At 37.1% G+C, this 19,330-nt stretch overlaps 1 protein-coding gene across 2 annotated transcripts; it reads left to right on the top strand.

Annotated features, from left to right (window-relative positions):
• The first annotated feature begins 524 nt into the window (after positions 1-524).
• On the top strand, positions 525-16,969 carry LOC110885535. Of its 2 annotated transcripts, XM_022133234.2 has the most exons (3): positions 525-976; positions 1,354-1,620; positions 16,518-16,969. In XM_022133234.2, the coding sequence occupies exons 1-3, from the start codon at positions 587-589 to the stop codon at positions 16,602-16,604; spliced, it is 744 nt and encodes a 247-aa protein (XP_021988926.1). In that variant the 5' UTR covers positions 525-586; the 3' UTR covers positions 16,605-16,969. The 2 variants fall into 2 exon arrangements, 1 of the variants encoding a protein (XP_021988926.1); XR_002562288.2 differs by lacking the exons at positions 525-976; positions 1,354-1,620 and adding an exon at positions 15,841-16,038 and having other exon boundaries at positions 16,518-16,939.
• Positions 16,970-19,330: the final 2,361 nt, after the last annotated feature.

The raw sequence follows: 19,330 nt of genomic DNA on the forward strand, positions 1-19,330 counted from the left end.
TTTTTACTTTTCGCCCAAAAGTATTTCATAAATTACTTTTAATAACTTTTTTTGCTTTCAACTTTGGTCCTTTATAGTTTTCATTTTTCGCAAATCTTTCGTTTTATGCTTCGTTCTAAATTTTGTGACTTAACACATCGCAACGTGCGTCTTTGGTTTAGCGTTTTTACGTTTCGTTCTAAAATTTTACGAGTTAACACGACGCAACGTAACGTGTTCAACTAAGCGTGCGTCTTTGGTTTTTACTTCGTCTATTTTTTTCCCTTTTGACAGGTTTAACGTAATGTGCGCGTCCTTCATCGACTTAGTTATAAGTAAAGAATCCCTGACGCATTGCGGCGGGTCGTAATTCTAGTTTAAATTTAAAAATAAGATACTAAAAAGAGTAAAATAGTGATACTTCGTACACAATTTTCCCAATATAATATTTCCAAAAAAAAAAAGTGTTTTTGAGTCCCAAAACTTGATTACTTTCAAATATTCTGTCCACATTATCCCTACTTCACAATTAACCTTACTTTATAATCAAAAAAAAAAAAAAACACACGCTCACTTTCACTCCACTCCCCCCTCTCTCCGGCAAACAATGACCACCGATCCCAACACCCACAACCACCACCAAAACCACCACCGGATCCTCCCACCACCACCATCAAACTACCACCCACACCCCCACCCCCGCCACAACCACCACTACTACCCACACTCCTCCACGTCATCCTCCTCCGCCTCCATCAAAGGCTGCTGCTGCTGTCTCTTCCTCTTATTCTCCTTCCTCGTACTCGTCGCTGTCGCCGTCATCCTCGTCATCCTTCTCGCCGTCAAACCCAAAAAACCCGAATATAACCTCCAACAAGTCGGAGTCCAGTACATCAGCCTCGCCGCCACAAACCCACCGTCAACCGCCGTCAACTCCCCCGCCGCCTCTTTATCACTCGCCATTCGAATGCTATTCACCGCCAAAAATGACAATAAGGTTGCGACCAAATTTGTTTAGAACTACAACTCATATACTCTCTGCTTGGGTTTTTTTTTTTTTTTTTTAAGTAAATTGTCAAAATCGTCCCTGAGTTTGGTCATTTTTACCAGTTTCATCTAAAACAACTTTTTTATATCATATTGTCATTCACTTTTCGATTTTTTTGTGATTTTCATCCAAATATATGACATAAAAAATAACTCAAATTACAAATTTGGATGAAAATAAAAAAAAAAAATCCTAAAAGTGAAGGACAATATGGTAAAAAAAGTTGTTTCGATGAAATTGGTAAACATACCCAAACATAAAGGACGATTTTAGCAATTTACTTTCTTTTTTTAGAACAGCAACTCATACACTTTTTGTTTAACAAGGTTGGAATCAAGTACGAGGATTCGACGTTTAATATCATGTACCGTGGGATTCCGTTGGGTCGGGGGTCTGTACCCGGGTTTTACCAGCCGGCCCATAGCGTGAGGCAGGTGCAGACCACGGTCACGGTGGATCGGGTTAATTTGATGCAGGCGGATGCAGCTGATTTGATTAGAGATGCTACGACGAATGATCGGGTTGAGCTTCGGATCATGGGTGATGTGAGGGCTAAGATTCGGATCGTTGGGTTAACTTCACCCGCTGTGCAGGTTAGTGCTTTTAACCATTGTTTGTTTCAACATTGGATGCGTTTGATTGATTTGTGTTGGAGTTGGGCTAACGTACGCGGTTTGCTATGTACGCCGATTGAGTGATTTGTGGTGATGGTCTAAATTTGGTAAATAATGATAACGGTTTCAGGATTTAACTGCCGTAACTGATTTGATTTCATTAAACCTACATGTTTATTGTTTTAATTAGCGGTTAGGTTTACTACCTAGTAGGTTCCTGTCCTGGAGTGCTCAGGTTCGAATCCCTTTTCAACCGAGCTTTGGTCATGTATAGCCCTGGTCGATATGCAGTTCAAAAAAAAGCATTATACCCTATATACAATTTGTAGTTTTGCACTTTTTTACTCTATACTATAATTCATTAAAATGCCAAAATAACAAATTACAAACAAATAACAGGTTAACGGTAAATAACTAATAAGTTGTGGTAAATATATTAGAAATGCTGACATGTTATAGTATACAAAAATGTATGTAATAATACTTAAAAAGAAATAAGGAAGTATTGGGTTTTTTTTAACTATTTTATTTCTATAATTAGAAGTTATAAAAAAGATCAGAGCTTTTGGCTAGCTTAATTAATAATAAGCTTTCTTAGGGGAGGAGAGTGGTCACTAGTGATAGAATTTTATCACTCACAAGCATCAATCAAGTTCCGCCATGTCATTAGTCATTTTTCCATCACTCACAACCTTTTTTAGTGGGGTGGTCATTACTCACCACCACACCCAACAATTTTCCCCCAACCAACAACTACCCTCACAAAATAATATATCACGGCGTTGAAAAAAAATCACGGAAACCTGTTTTCGTTAATGTATCACGCGCTATGTTTATGATGACGGTGAGAAATAACGCGTTGAACAACCTTTCTGTGATGATATAACGCACGGCCCCGTGTGGCCTTACAACTATCGACAAGGTTCCACTAATTTATCCTCAATTTCCATCGGACATAGATTCTCACATTCTTTGAATCTATAGATTCTGTTTTCATGTTAAACAATTGAAAATAAGTTTTTCTTTAAAGATAGGTAACTAAGTTACTGTATTTACATGTTTTGGATGAAAAATTTTCTCTTTTAGTGACAATTTTTTTCTTTCACACAAAGGTATATATAAAGCTATCATTTTGAAATATAACTTGAATGATTAATATGATACAACAACAACAACAACCATACCCAGTAAATCTCACAAATAGCAAAGTTACTTATAGGGTCTGGGGAGGGTGGGATGTAGACAGGCCTTGCCTCTATCCCTAGGGACAGAGAGGCTGCTTCCAGAGAGACTCTCGGCTCGAAAACGTACAACAAACCAACACAACAAGTCAAAGAATATAAAAAGAATACAGAAATAAGAAATCGCCCATTACCAAGAAAATGATCAGAATGATTAATATGATGTTTTAACCAATTTAATAGCTACAAAAATGAAAGTAAATTATCGAATAGGTGGTTTTTTTGTAAGGAAAGGAAAACTGTATCTTACTTGCACGTTTAGGTGTGAATTTTAAGATATATACCATTGACGCTTACCGTAAATTAAAGAACTAATAGTAAAAAAAACTTTTTCTTCTTTCTTTTATTTTATTTATTTTATATTAATAAAATTACTTACTATTCTTCAATTGTAAAGTTTATTAAGTACTTTAGGAATGCTTTTTTTTTTTCTGTTCATGTTTTGTTGTAAGATAAGAAATTAGGTCGTACGGTAGATGTCCAAATTATTATTTATTTGATCAACTATGATTTATTTGAAAATAATCCCTTACTACTACTTTTGAATTTAGTGGTGTTCACGGTTAGGTTTGGTTCTTTCGGTTTTAATGAATATGGTATGAATCGTTTGCTAAGGTTTTGAAGAACGACAAAACCAAACTGGCCGGGTTGTTTGCTGGTCGAACTGGTGGTTTGACGGTTCACCGATTTCATAGTTTGGCAATATGGACCAATTATTCATTTTTATCAACCAAAATCATTAGATTGTATTATAAACTTTAGAATAATAAAAAGGCATGTTATACATATACATGACTATATTTTTCAATCATAAAAATATAAAAATCATAAAGCTTAAACGATCAGTTTCAAGTCTAAAACAGAGTAAACTGTCAAAATCATAAAATTTCACAAATCATTGAGATTTCAAACCGATTAAACAAAATAGGGAGCCGCCAAATACACCAGCCTACGCCTAGCATGTGAAATGGGTGAGCCAAATCACGTTTTTTGAAAACAAACAAAGGTTCAGAAAGCGAAAATAAAAAAGGATTTGCTTCGATAACCAATATGGAACTCAATGGAGCTATTTTACACATAATCTCTCATGGCTTTATTATAATGTTGTTTTATAATTGGTTTTTTTAAACGGCCAAGAAATGCATTTTATTCGGTGCTGGAGTTTTTTAATTGGTTAAATATTGGAAATCAAACCCTAAACAAATTCTTGAACGAAACAACTTTTTTTTTTCTAATTACAAGTGAATATTTTACATTTATTAAGGCTATAGGGTGTGGTCATGACCCTCATGACCACCCTGACCCTCCACATAGGCACCACATCATCTATCTTTAATCCATTATTCAAAACCACTACCCTAAGGGTGTGGTCATGACCCAAACCACCATCCCCTTTATTTTTGTTAATTTGTTTTTGTCTTAAAATTATCAAATGGGAGCGAGGGTCGTGGTAATCGTGGTTTAATCCATGGGAACCACCATCAATCAAGGAGGGGAATGGTATACCATTTAATTAATGATCCTATGTGGAAATAATGTTCCAATCCATGACCCCCACACCCCATAGCCTAATTACAGTGAGGAATGTTTCCTGAAATAAGGGTTACTGATTTACTGTGGTGGTGGGGCCACTGTCACAGTACTATAGAACTGTCACCGCAATCATTGGGAGTGGGTGGCGCGTGTTCTTTGACTTATTTCCGATTAATCATACCATCTTTTTACATTTTTGGGTTATTTTATATAAAAATAAATTATAAAATGAGGTAACTTACTTTAATAGTTTTTTATTAATCTACAAGTAATTTCATAAATTGCAAAAATTATCTTACGGCCTTTCTAATAAATTTCAAAACACCACTAGTGATTATGCAAATTGTTAACTTTCCTTTTTCCTCTGTATGTTTGTTCGTTTTAACGATTTTGCTTATTTTTTTTAAAATGACCATTTTACTCCCTTATCTATTTAGCTTATCTCCTTAAACGATGTTTAAAAAATTCGTTAACTAGAAGGGTACTTTGGTAATTTTACGGATAAAGTAAGGTCATTTAAGTCTTTCAACTAAATAAATCTATAACTTGTTTATTTACATAAACATTCTTTTATTTCTCATCTCTCCAACCACTCTTTTAACTAGCTACCACCATCCACAACCATCCACCACCACATGGCACTACCACCGCCACAACCAGCACACCATTTGAACCCACCCCAAATCGAAATACGATTTAACTACCACCTACAGACCACAGTCCACAACCATCTGCTCGATCACCACCTGCATGAACCATCACTAAATCGAAACCCATCACCATCCACAACCATTTGCTAACCACCGCCTTCAAAAACCCACCACCAAATCGAAATCCACATTTAGTTAAAAATCGAAACCCGCCTCTAGTGAAATTAGCCGGCAAAAAGAAAACCCAACTCCAAATCAAAAAAGAGACAAACATAACCCCAAATCGGAACCCACCGAAAGTGAAACCCTCTTTTCGTTTGAAGATCTGAACAAGAAATCCATGGAACCATATCTAAAAAAGCCCTCCTTTCGTCTACTCGTGTTATCAGCAAGTCACAAGATCTATTCATCTTTTCTCCTCATCTCTCTCATCGAATCGATTTAGAACCGGAAATTGTGGTGGTAATCGATCGGAGGGTGGTGATGGAGATGGGTCAGAGATGGCGGTGGTGGTAGCCGGTGAGCGGTGGTGGTCGGCCTGGTGTGTTCGGATGGTGGTTGGCGATGGTGTTCTGAAGCTTTGAAGAGAGAAAGAGAGAGAGGGAGATAGATTTGAGGGGTGTGAGTTGAGAGAGATAAAAATCTGATACACATACATACATATATTAATTAAGAGGATAAAAAGTTTGTATTGGAAAAGTCTGAAATGCCCCTCATGTGAGGTGCACGTGACCAAGATTTAACAGTTTAAATGAACGTCGTTTAAGGCGGGGAGTGAAACGAAGATAAGTTAAATAGATCAGGGAGTAAAATGACTATTTTTAAAGGGTTGTGGCAAAACCGTTAAAACGACCAAACAACATTGAGCAAAACGAAAGTTTACTCTAATTTTAAATAGGGTAAATTACACTTTTCGTCCTTTATGTTTGTATTGAATTGCAATGGATAGCCTTTAACTTCAATAATTACAGTTACAGTCCTTTATGTGGAAAACTCAGTACATCTTTCGTCCTTTAGCACTAACAAAGTTAAAATTTTCAGTTAAATATATTCACTTAAGGGTAGTTTAGTCTTTTTACTAATTTAATTAAATAAAATTAAAATTTATAATAAAGCTTAATATTTACCCTTCACATCCTCTCTTTCTATCTATCTCACTTGTCTCTCTCTCCAACCAGTACTTTCTTCTTCTTCCCTAGAACCCTAATAATTTCACTCAGATCTCTATTCACGGAATCAACAACCCTTATTTATTCCATTCTCAGATAAAAACCCTAATTTCCCACTCTCTCTCTATGCAAATTCCTCCTCAAAGCTCTTCAATGGCGTAGGACTCACCACCTACTAGAGCGGCGGAGCTGGCGGAAAGCTTCGAAAGCGACTAATTCATCGTAGCTCTCAAACGACGCCGTACGATCGGCCTCCAATTGCAATCAGGAACAATATTCCGGTTACTGTCTTGGCTATCGTGCTCTCCTGCCGGCACCAGCGTCGTCTTCGGCCGGCAACTACAACCACCACTATGTGTTATCATCTTTATCAATCGGAAGAAGAGAAACGGCATCAGATGATGCAGAATCTGTTTGATGATCAATTGGAAGAAGAGGAAGAAGAGGTTGAATCGGAGCCGAATCTTTAAGTACGCTTCCTCTTACTTAATTCACCCATACCCTCGCAACTTTTTGCTGTTTAATTGCTTTCGTATCATAGTTATTTGTGAATTTGGTAGTTAGGTTTTGTTAATTGTTTGTGAATTTGGGGGGTTTGAGTTGAATTTGGGATGGTGGTGGCTATTGGAGTTGGTGGTTGTCGAAGATGGTGAGGTGGCGCTGCCGCCGTGGCTCCACCACAAGGGGTGGTGGCTGGTCGTTTTCTAGGGAGAGACATGAGAGAGAAGAAAGATAAACAGAAAGGGGATAAGGTTTGATGTTTGGCTGTGAAAATGAAAGAAAAAAAAGATATTTTATATATATAAAGGAAGATTACTAACATACCCTCATGTGATGCAATATTTAACTAAAAATTTTAACCAGGTTATGGCTAAAGGACGTAGGGCGTAACGAGTTTTCCAAATAAAGGATTGTGGCTGTAATTATTGAAGTTAAAGGCTATCATTGCAATCCGGTACAAACATAAAGGACGAAAAGTGTAATTTACCCTTTAAATATAAAATGTTACTTGGTAACCAGTTGAGAAGTTAATCGTCACCTATTACCCTAACTGAAATATTTTATATATTAGGTCATGCGTAATGGGCATTATAAGGGTATGAAAAAGTTTGATAAAGCCCTCACACCATTCCCATGGGCATTATAGGGGCATGAAAAGAAAGAGAGAGACATTTATGAAATAATGCCAATAAGGAGTAATAAAAGAAAAGGCTTTAAGGAACCTTAACCATTACATAAGGCGTTATAATGCTAAGAGTTACGCCGTTAGTCCATGCGGTTTGTAGAAAGTAACAACCTAAGGTACTAATAGTTTAAAGTAACATTCTAAGATATTAACCTTTTAATTTGTAACAAACTAGGGTGCTATAACTTAACCCAGTTTAATTTTAATAGAGTTCAAGGTAATTATGTCCTTTTGCATTCTTTATTTATCAAAACTAATTATAAACTCTAAATAAAAACCCACTATCCATCGGCGAAGCTTCTTGGTGGCCGGGGGCGGCCCCTCGCTCGTAGTGTTAATTTACCATTTTTTGTAGTATAAAATATTAGACTTTTAAGAGACTGCCCCCCCCCCCCCAATTGGTTAGGATTTTGAGAGTTCAGTCCCCCACTGATTTTCCTTTCAAGTTCCGTCACTACCTCTATCCCCATAAACTCAGATGAAACTTGCGAACCCACAACTTCCCTTTAAACCTGTGTTCCCACAACATCAGACGAACCTTCAACGAAACTTCCGACGAACATGGTGGATGTTCATGAGCATGTCTGAACCATCAAACTCCGTATATTTTATAGTAAAATCTAAAACTGAGATGCATCGAATTTCTAATCGAGATCAACATACCAATAGAACGATGATTCGTCTATGGCTAAACCTTCCATCATCTTCTCAAGTCTCAACGTAATCAATAATGTTGTGTACCGATATATACAACCTAACCCGTTTTGGTAAAACAAGTGTGAAAATGGAAAGCTTGTTATGGGACACATGTACGTTTGTCTTCTTTTTGTTATTTTTTATTTCATAACAAGTTGTTGCATTTACGCACTATGTTGGGGTTTATTTTACGCTTTTGATTTTTATGATTGAAATAAAATTGGTGCCATTGGGGCATGGTATTAAGAAGCTGCATATCATGTTGATAGGGGGTTTTTATTTAGAGTTTTTAGGTAGTTTTGATAAATGGAGAATGTGAAAGGATGTAATTACCTTTAAAGTATGTTAAAATTAAACTGATTTAAGTGTTAGTACCCTAGATTGTTACAAATTAAAAGGTTAATACCTTAGAATGTTACTTTAAACTATTAGTATCCTAGGTTGTTAATTTCCACAAACCACAGGGACTAACGACGTAATTAACTCTAATGCTAATGCGACGAAAATTGTCTCTTAATAGACATTAACCATTACTGATGGTCTTATATTATTATGTTAAGGAAAGTTAACAAGATGTTACTCAACAGAAAAAGTAATGCATACTAAAATATACCAGATTGGGGGGAGGGTATGGTTGATCTATATAAGACTAATAAGACTTAGAAGGGTGACTAGGGTGATAAAGATAAAAGACTCAAGGGTGATGACTCAAGAAGGACCCAAGAAGGACCCAAGACTCTATACTAGACAATGGAATTTAGAGTGAGAAAAGTAGAGAAAAGATAGAGAGTAATATAAATATAGAAGAATTTTTTTTTCAAGGTTGATTTACAAATGAGGAGGAGCCTTCCTTTTATAGGCCAAGGAAAGACTTGATTACATCATCCATGACGTCACACTTAATACGCAGAAAACATATAGGAAAATAACAAAATACATGACATAAGTGCTTACATCACTTTAAGAGTGATAAAAGCTTTATTTAACCTAAACACACCATTAGCACACTAATTAAGTACATTCATAGCCCGATTTAATTTGGTTTTGCGAAATCGTGAATCTCGATAGTAAACGGGGGCGAATTCTTGTGGAATGGTTCGTCGTCTTAGCCGAGATCAAACACCGATTTTCTCCTGAGGTCCGTTAGTAGAACGATCATGGGAGGTTGTGTAAATGCGTGAATGTTATTAAAATATTCTATGACAGTCTTTTCCCATTCAATCGTTTTAGGGTCTTCTTCTTTCCATAGGTGTTCACCGTTCAGTATTTTTTGTGACAGATCTTCGATTTTTATCTACTTTGCTTTTGCGAGATTGATACGAGTGTCCATCCAAGCATCTAGGTAGTTGATCTTGTAGTAGTATCCTGCAGGGTTTATATCATACCAAGAGTGTATGAAGTTTGGTGGTCCTGTGGGGTATGTTTAAGTCATATCCGTCTTTTCTAAAATGACTGGGTTTGTGGAACAAAACCATGTAGTGTTTTCTGGTGGAGTTTCTCATGAGATTGTCCTAGTCAGTGATTGGGAGAAACCATTCGAGGAACTTGGCAAAATTTTTCTTTCCTCTAGCAACCCTTCTAACTGGTAGTCTAAGAGATAGGCTAACGGCTTGTTGGAGTTAAAAGCCATAGCAATGACAAAAGACTCCGATAGGTACCATAGGAAAGCCAGACCCTCTTTTGATAGCATGTGCATGATTTTGAGTCTGAAAACATTTAAGAAGGGATAATCTGGGAAGATTTTATCTTCGTCCACTAACGAGCCTTGTGTTTTAAAAGTGAGGGTGAAGAGGTTTTTGTAGTTCAAGAGGAATTCATCCGTGATGGCGTGTTTCGTAACCACTTCAATGATTTCTGCAGGGACATTTTTATTTTTTAGATTTTGGATGAGAGTGGTTGTGTTTGGGGGGTTTGAGGTACTCAAGAATAATTCTTTAGGAATGGAGGTGTTTGGGTTGTGATGGCTCTTGTTCTTGCTGGCCTTTAAATAGGCAATGCCATCCGACAGAGAATCTTTTAGGATCTTTTCTTTATTTTGTTAAACAATTGTGCCGGATTCTTGAAGATTGGTTATCCCTTGTAATGACGGGTTCTTGGGTAGCTTCTTCTGTTTGTTCTTTGTTGTTGGCTCCTTGTGATTGGCCTGATGATCTGGGGTTTTACGTGTCTTTTTTGACCCATAATGCATTATTTGTCTTTCTGCCTTTCTTCCGGGGTAAGCTTCGTTTACGACCACTCGTTATTCTGACACCATGCGGGCCTAACTCTCCATTTTTGCTTTTCTGACTGATTCTTTTTTCCGTTGTGGCAGCACTCTTCAGGGTGTGAGTTACATCCAAACTTTGCTTTTGCTCTGTAACATCTTTTGCTTTTCTAGGCTGAGCTGGAGGATTCTTTTTAGGTGATAGGGTTCTTGTTTCTTTAAACTGTTTTGTAGGGGAATCTATCACGTGATCTTTTAGGCTAGACATTGTTTGTGTTTTTGTGATCTTTTGTTTTTCTTGTACATTTTTGGCGTCGTGTCGGTGACTGGTAATCGTGTGTATGTTCGGAAATTCTTCCATCATGTAGATCGGCATTGGCTCGTCTTCAGATTCAGTCGTCACACTTGTTTCTGATTCATCACTGGAACTGTAGGATATGGTACATATCATTTTTTTCCCTAGCTCGTCGTCTAGAGAATATAGTGATTCTATATCACAAACGTCTACTGGTTCAACCTTGTTGATGGCTTCAAGTAGGGCTTGGGTCTTCCTTTTGTCTTTACAGTCTTTTACAAAGTGACCTTCTTTGTCCGTCTTCAAAGAATAGTAGTTATCGGACCTTTTAAACTGGACATATCTGGATTTTCTATGGGGCTTTGAGCAACTACATGATGAATCATCTTTGCACTTTATTTTTAAGTGCTTGTCTCCAGTTTTTTTCAAATTCAACTAACAACTATTGTTGGTTGCATAGTTTTGTTAAGGCATTTATGTCTAGTTACTAAAGACCACCAAGGGAAGCTTGGGCAACTGTTGTATTCTTGGCTTCTAAGGCCTTGTATGTTTCATTTAAGGACTCTGGGAAGGAGTTCGGGAACACTTGTTTAAGGTTTACATCATAAGTGGCATGAAGACAATAAAATCTTTGGGAATTGGCCTGTAATAATCCCAACTAGAGGTCTTTGGCCATTGACAGTCCCACCTTTAAACATCCCCCCCCCAGTCCCACCTTTCATCTATTTTTCTTACACCGGTCCCCCGTTAAAAAAAAACTTAACGGAGTTACTTTTTTCCAAATTACAAACAGTTTTTTTACGGCTTTTGATCAGAATGACGATACAAGTCCATTGATGTAAAACTTACCTTGAAACGTGCTCCAAACAATGAAAACGGCACTTCAATTCAGGTGTTTAAATTTCCAATTAACAAAAATCAAGTCATTTGGAGCACCATTTCGAGGTAAGTTTTACATCAATGGACTCGTATCGTTGTTCTGATCAAAAGCCCTAAAAATATGTTTGTAATTTGGAAAAAAGCTTAACTCCGTTAGTTTTTTTTTAATGAGGGACCAGTGTCGGAAAAATAGGTGAAAGGTGGGACTGGTGGGAGGAATATTCAAAGGTGGGACTGTCAATGACCAATGACCTCTAGTTGGGATTATTACAGGCCAATTCCCCTAAAATCTTTCACACATTTTGTATGCTTCATTTACCCCCAACGGATGAATTTGAGCATTTGTTCATGAATGAGGCAGAAACTAATGAAAGGGTTTATGTCTCTTACATTGATGATGAAGCATCCCAAACATCACCACAGAAAAATGAAAGGGCTCCTCCAAACACAGATTCAAAACAACAGTTCACCTTTGACGACATTCCCCCAGCAAAATGGCATGACCGAAGCATTGAGATGTTGACCTGGTCCACAACTGAATTTCAATATTATAGCTTCGAGATGGTCATCCAACATTTCTTGGCAAGGAGTCAAGGACGACTTCTGGATTGATATATAAGTCTTGGCGAATACAGGCAAACATACATCCCAAAAGCAAGAACCCAGAAGAATTCATAAACACAATTTATTATGAATTCAACGGAAATCCCCTAGTTCATACAATCCGAGCTCGAGAAGAGTTCTTAAAAATGAAATGTTGTTCTTTTCGTCCAAAAGACCTTGAGAAACACTACAACAGAATGTCTGAAAGATTTTACTGTCTCCGTGGCAATGATGATATAAACATTAAACAAGTGTTCCTGAACGCCTTCATAGAGTCCCTCTCAAATGAACTTTTCCAGCTAGTACACGGCTCCCCAGGGCCACAACGCCCACAAGGTCTTCGGCAAAAAGAAGCTGAAATGAAATTTCTTAAAGCACAACTTAGAGACCTAGAGAGACAACATAAGCAGCAAAGAGTCTCCACCTATGTTGGTGACCAATGGAGATTGCCATCAGCGTCATTTGTACGAACGTCATTTGATCCCCAACAATTAACGGCATCATCGTTCCTACAAACCTCCCCATCCTTAAACCTCTGGTCAAAAGAGTAAGCAAAAATCAAGGCTAGAAAGGCTTTGACAACAAGAAATATATCCTCTGAAAGTATCAATAAAATACCGTCCTCAAGCAAAGGAAAAGGGCCATCAGGTAGCAGACAAAACATGGATGATAGGGTCATGATGACCTCCGGAGAAGCTCTTGGTAAGCTTCCTACAAAAAAGGAAAATGGCATCTCCTCGTTCTTGCAAGATTTGACTCGAAACGACAACAAGGAATGCATGCCAACGATCGCTTCGGTAATAGCCCCACAAACATACAATGATACATCATCGGTCTCTGAAGAAAGCTCCACCTCCCACTTCTGTGAAGAATTACCCCCAACAGATGAATTTGAGCATTTGTTCATGAATGAGGCAGAAACTAATGAAAGGGTTTATGTATTTGACATTGATGATGAAGCATCCCAAACATCACCACAAACAAATGAAAGGGCTCCTACAAACACAGATTCAAAACAACTGTTCACCTTTGACGACATTCCCCCAGCAAAATGGCATGACCTAAGCATTGAGATGTTAACCTGGTGCACAACTGAACTTCAATATTATAACATCGCTATGGTCATCAAACGTTTCTTGGCAAGGTGTCAACGACGACTTCGGGATTGGTATATAAGTCTTGGCGAATACAGGCAAACAAACATCCTAAAAAGCAAGAACCCAGAAGAATTAATAAACACAATTTATTATGAATTCATCGGAAATCTCCTAGATCATACAATCCGAGCTCGAGAAGAGTTCTTAAAAATGAAATGTTGTTCTTTTCGTCCAAAAGACCTCAAAAAACACTACAACAGAATGTCTGAAAGATTTTACTGTCTTCATGGCAATGATGATGTAAACCTTAAACAAGTGTTCCTAAACTCTTTCCCAGAGTCCCTCTCAAATGAAGCATACAGGGCCTTAGAAGCCAAGAATATGACAGTTGCCCAAGCTTCCCTTGGTGGTCTTCACCAACTAGTCATAAATGCCTTAACAAAACTATGCAACCAAAAAATAGTTCTTAGTTGAATTTGAAAAAACCAGAATGTGACTCGGGTCTGCATACAATGACAAGCACTTAAAAATAAAGGGCAAAGATGATTCATTATGTAGCTGCTCAAAGCCCCGCATAAAATCCAGATTTGTCCAGTTTAAAAGGTCCGATAACTATTAATCTTCGAAGACGGGCAAAAATAACTCTCAAAGAAGATGGAAGTTTTTAAATAAAAAATCAAAAGAGGCCGGGACACAAATCAGTGCTATGTCTGTAACAAAGAAGGTCACTTTGCAAAAGACTGTAAAGACAAAAGGAAGACCCAAGCCCTTGTTGAAGCCATCAACAAGGTCGAACCAGTCTACGTTTCTGATATAGAATCACAATATTCTCTAGACGAAAAGCAAGGAAAAAAATGATATGCACCATATCCTACAGTTCCAGTGATTAATCAGAAACAAGTGAGACGTCTGAATCTGAAGACGAGCCAATGTCGATCTACATGATGGAATAAGTTTCCTAAAATACTCATGATTACCAGTCACCGACGCCAAAAATGTACAAGAAAAACAAAAGATCACAAAAACACAAACAATGTCCTAGCCTAAAAGATCACGTGATAGATTCCCCAACAAAACAGTTTAAAGAAGCAGGAACCCTATCACCCAAAAAGAATCCTCCAGCTCAGCCTAGAAAAGCAAAAGATGTCACAGAGCAAAAGCAAAGTTTGGATGTGACTCCCACCCTGACTCCTGCCACAACGGACAAAAGAATCAGTCAGAAAAGCAAAAAAGGAGAGGTAGGCCCGCATGGTGTCAGAATAACAAGTGGTCCCAAACGAAGCTTACCCCGGAAGACAGGCAGAAAGACCAAGAATGCATTATGGGTCAAAAAAGAAACACAAACCCCCAGAGCATCAGGCCAATCCCAAGGAGCCAACAACAAAAAACAAACAGAAGAAGCTGCCCAAGAACCCATCATTACAAGGGATGACCAATCTTCAAGAATCCGGCACAACTGTTCAACAAAATAAAGAAAAGATCCTAAAAGATTCCGTGTCAGATGGCATTGTCTATTTAAAGGCCAACAAGAACAAGAGCCATCACAACCCAAATACCTCCATTCCTAAAGAAGTATTCACAGGTACCTCAAAACCCCCAAACATAACCACTCTCATCCAAAAGCTAAAGAACAAAAATGTCCCTGCAGAAATCATTGAAGTGGTTACCAAACACGCCATCACAGATGAATCCCTCTTAAACTACAAAAACCTCCTCACCCTCATTTTTAAAACACAAGGCCCGTTAATGGACGGAGATAAATTCTTCCCAGATTATCCCTTCCTAAATGTTTTCAGACTCAAAAACATGCGCAGGCTATCAAAAGAGGGCCTGGCTTTCCTATGGTACCTATCGGAGTCTTTTGTCATTGCTATGGCTTTCAAATCCAACAAGCTGTTAGCCTATCTCTTAGACTACCAGTTAGAAGGGTTGCTAGAAGAAAAGAAAAACTTAGCCAAGTTCCTCGAATGGTTTCTCCCAATCACTGACTAGGACTATCTCATGAGAAACTCCCTTTGAAAACACTGCATGGTTCTGTTCCACATACCCACTCATTTTAGAAAAGACACCATCCAACTTCATACACTCTTGGTATGATTTAAACCCTGTAGGATACTACTACAAGATCAACTACCGAGATGCTTAGATAGACACTCATATCAATCTCGCAAAAGCAAACCAGATAAAATTCAAAGATCTGCCACCAAAAATACTGAATGGTGAACACCCATGGAAAGAAGAAGACCCCCAAAGGATTGAATGGAAAAGACTGTAATATTTTAATAATATTCGCGCATTTACACACCCTCCTATGATCGTTCTACCAACAGACCCCAGGAGAAACTCGGTGTTTGATCCCGCCCAAGACGACGAACCATTCCATAAGAATTCGCCCCCGTTTACTATCGAGATTTGCGATTTCGGAAAACAAAATTAAATCGGGCTATGAATGTACTTAATTAGTGTTCTAATGGTGTGTTTAGGTTAAATAAAGCTTTAATCACTCATAAAGTGATGTAAGCACGTATGTCATGTATTTTGTTATTTTCCTAGATATTTTCTATGTATTATTAAGTGTGACGTCATGGATGATGTAATCAAGCATTTCCTTGTCCTATAAAAGGAAGACTCCCCCTCATTTGTAAATCATTCTTGGAAAGAAATAAAACCTTCTTCTATATTACTCTCTATCTTCTCTTTACTTTCTCACTCTAAATTCCATAGTCTAGTATAGGTTCTTGAGTCTTTCTTAGTCCTCACCCTTGAGTCTTTTATGTTTACACTAGTCACCTTTCTAATTCTTGCTGGTCTTATATAGATCAGCCATACCCTCCCTTAATCAATGGTATGTTAAGAAACTTTATTTATAGAAATCAGTTAGTTTTTAATATTGGTGATGATAAATGGTAGCTACTTCTCGACATGGAATGTTAGAAAAGTGGAAATCCAAGTATATCTTAAGTTTGGATATAAATTCTGATACCATTCATAATGATTAATGCCTCATAAATGACATTTTTGCCATATAAGCATTATAAAGCCCCTTAAAAATGTGTAAGTGTTAACACCCCTTGATTTTTTTAAATCATTCCTTTCCAATTTTATTTCTCCTTATTTGGCGTTATAGTACAAGCGCTCCTCTCTTTTCATACCCCTATGATGCCCACGTGGGAGGTGTTGGGGGCGTTATCAATCCTCTTCACATTCCTATTATGCCCATTACACATGATCTTATTGAAACCCGAGTTTTATCCTAATAGACTAGTCGTATATAAATATTCTCATTGTAAGTGAATATAACAATTACGTATGTGATGCTTACAGGTATCGATAGATTGTACAATAGCAATAAGCCCAAGGAAGCAATCCCTCAGCTACAAGCAATGTGGATTTGATGGTTTGCAACTATGAAAGACGTCTACCCAAATCAGAGTGGATTGAGTTCAAATGTTTGCAGCTATGTCTCGTTCCAAAATGGATCGAAACATAAATTAGTGTAAGTCATCACCAATTGGAGGACAAAAAGAGTTTTAAACTAATTTTCTATATCTTGATTTATGAAATATATTAATTATTAATTTTTCTACTTCTTTTTCTTTTTTTCAAAAATTGTATCATGAATCTTCTAATTTAGCCCACTATTTTCTTATCTTATGAAGTTCAAGTTAAATTCAATTATTTGTTTCCAGGTATAATGGAAAATATTGTATGATATATTAAGTAATTAAATTATGTTATTATTTCGATATAAATGAAATGAAACTTTTAGCTTTCAAGAATTATGAGTTCTATAAAGTGTAATCAAATGCCTTGTGTGTAAAAGAGAGCCCACCATAAATACTTTTTTAACGCCCATGAGATAAACATAAGCCCACTTAGTCTAAGGTGAAATAATCAACTGGTGGTTTATAACTTGCTAATAAGTTAACTTGATAAAAACTTATATGTGATTCAACTTCGTGATAACTAGAATTACCACCGGTCGCAATACGGTAGGGGATTTGTAAGTTATAAATCATATTAGATGAAAGACAAATGTTTCTTACATGACCGCGAATGTATGTAAAATATAGGAAAAAAATAACTAATTTGATCATTGATCCGCGCGTTGCGACAGATCTAGCAAACAAGGAAAAATAAACGCGCTGCAACAGGCCTGTCAAATGGCAAATGATAGATGAAAAACGTTGAACCCCACACGCACGTTGCGGCATGTTAACTCGGAAAATTTAAAACGAAACGTTAAACAAAAACTTGTGAAAGATGAAAAGTATAAGGGACCAAAGTAGAAAGTAAAAATTTGTCGGGGTTAAATTGCAAAAGATGAAAAGTTTTAGGTTAAACGTAAAAAAATCAAAGTGGTTAAACTGAAAAAGATGGAAACTTTTGAACTAGAAGTGAAAAATCAAATTAATCAAAGGGGTTAACTACTAAAGATTGAAACTTTAGAGTTATTAAGGAAAAATCCATTTTTTAAAAAAACTCTGAATGAACATATCGGGTTTATAAGGTAGGGTGAAATCTTTTGACCCGTCAAGGTTTTGGGATTCGATTATGTTGCGCGCTTCATCTGGCCCTCTCATTCTCTCCTGGTTTTTGTTTGCGTGTTGCATGTTTTCTGTGGGAGAGACATCGTTGAAATTAAGTTGTGTGCGCAACCTTTGTAAGACCCTTAGTTTATTTAACGAAATTTCATATAAATTTCGCGTCTAAATATGTATATACAAATACACATACACTTGAAAATACGAGTTTTTTTAAACATCTTAAGATTTAAAACATTTCAACATAATATCGTCGTTTGATTGCGTAACGACAAAATGTAATGCGGAAGCTTAAATTTTGAACGTGTTCGGTTCTTCATTGAGCTTGATCGTCATCCGACACTTCAAGATATACCTGCATTTCATAAATCATGAAATGAGTCAGTCATACGAAGTTTATAACGTGTCTAAACAAGTCCGAATGCCAAACAAACAAGAAAACAGTTTTTGCCAGTTTAAAAGCCTCTCGCGGGCCGCGACTGGATTGGCATAATCCTTTCGCGGGGCGTGAGGGCCTGTGGCGGGGTGTGGCCGGGTTGACGATATCCGTCATGGGGCGCAAGAACCCGTTTTCCACAGAACATTTCGAAGCTGGAGCTGCATATTCCAAGTATTTCCATTTTTCACCTAAATGGTTATAACTTCCTCAATTTTTATCCGTTTTACGTCTCGTTTCTTCTTACGTGATCGTAATTTGTACCTCTATCATATAGAGTTAACATCCGACATCCGGATTAACAATTTTCTAGATTTTAAGCCCTCGGCTTTATATTCAGTTATTAAACTTTTGACCCATTCATGATTTATCAAGCAAACTTGTTTCTAAATGATCAAAAAGCTATGGCCTACATATTTAACCCAAAATCCTTAACCCGGGTTCATAACTTTTATGAATTACACAGCCATTACCCAAGTTATGCGCATAATTCATTTTGACCCGTTAAAAGAATGTAAGCATTTAAGCTTAAATCTCGCTCCTTCTTCTTACCTCCTATTTCCATACTAAGACTTCTTTTATTTTCCACCACAACGATATTTGTGGTGGATTTCTAAAGGTAAAATCATATTTCCGGATTGTACCCTTCGGTTTAGTAATTTTACGAAAAGACTCATTTCGAGGCATTTGACCAAAAGACTTATACCTTTCATTTTTATACTTATCCAAAGGATTTACTCGATCGTAAAACTTAGTTTCAAACTACCCTTAGAGGTCGTTTGCCCGGTTTATCATTCAATGGCGTTTTGATCAACTTTAGTCCATTCTTTTACAACGAAAGACTTTCAATAACCTGTTTGACCAATATCGCCTATTTTAGCTTTATTCTTATTTAAACACCATTATGTTTCTAAGAGCGCAATGACTACAATTTAGATTATTAGGTTTACCTATTAAGGTAACCCAATGTTCATCCTTGACTTCGTTTAACTCTCATCGAAACTTAAGTTCTTAATGAGAGTTTGACCTATTACACATACCTGCCTCGGGTCAAAACTTAGACCCGTTTTAATACCTTGCTTTAATAACCACTAATTAATAACAACGAAATTTCCATTTGCTATTCACTCCTGTGAGCATAAGACTCGACAAACAAT

The sequence above is a fragment of the Helianthus annuus genome, chromosome 10 (genome assembly GCF_002127325.2).
Source record: "Helianthus annuus cultivar XRQ/B chromosome 10, HanXRQr2.0-SUNRISE, whole genome shotgun sequence".
In the NCBI taxonomy this organism is placed as follows: Eukaryota; Viridiplantae; Streptophyta; class Magnoliopsida; order Asterales; family Asteraceae; genus Helianthus; species Helianthus annuus.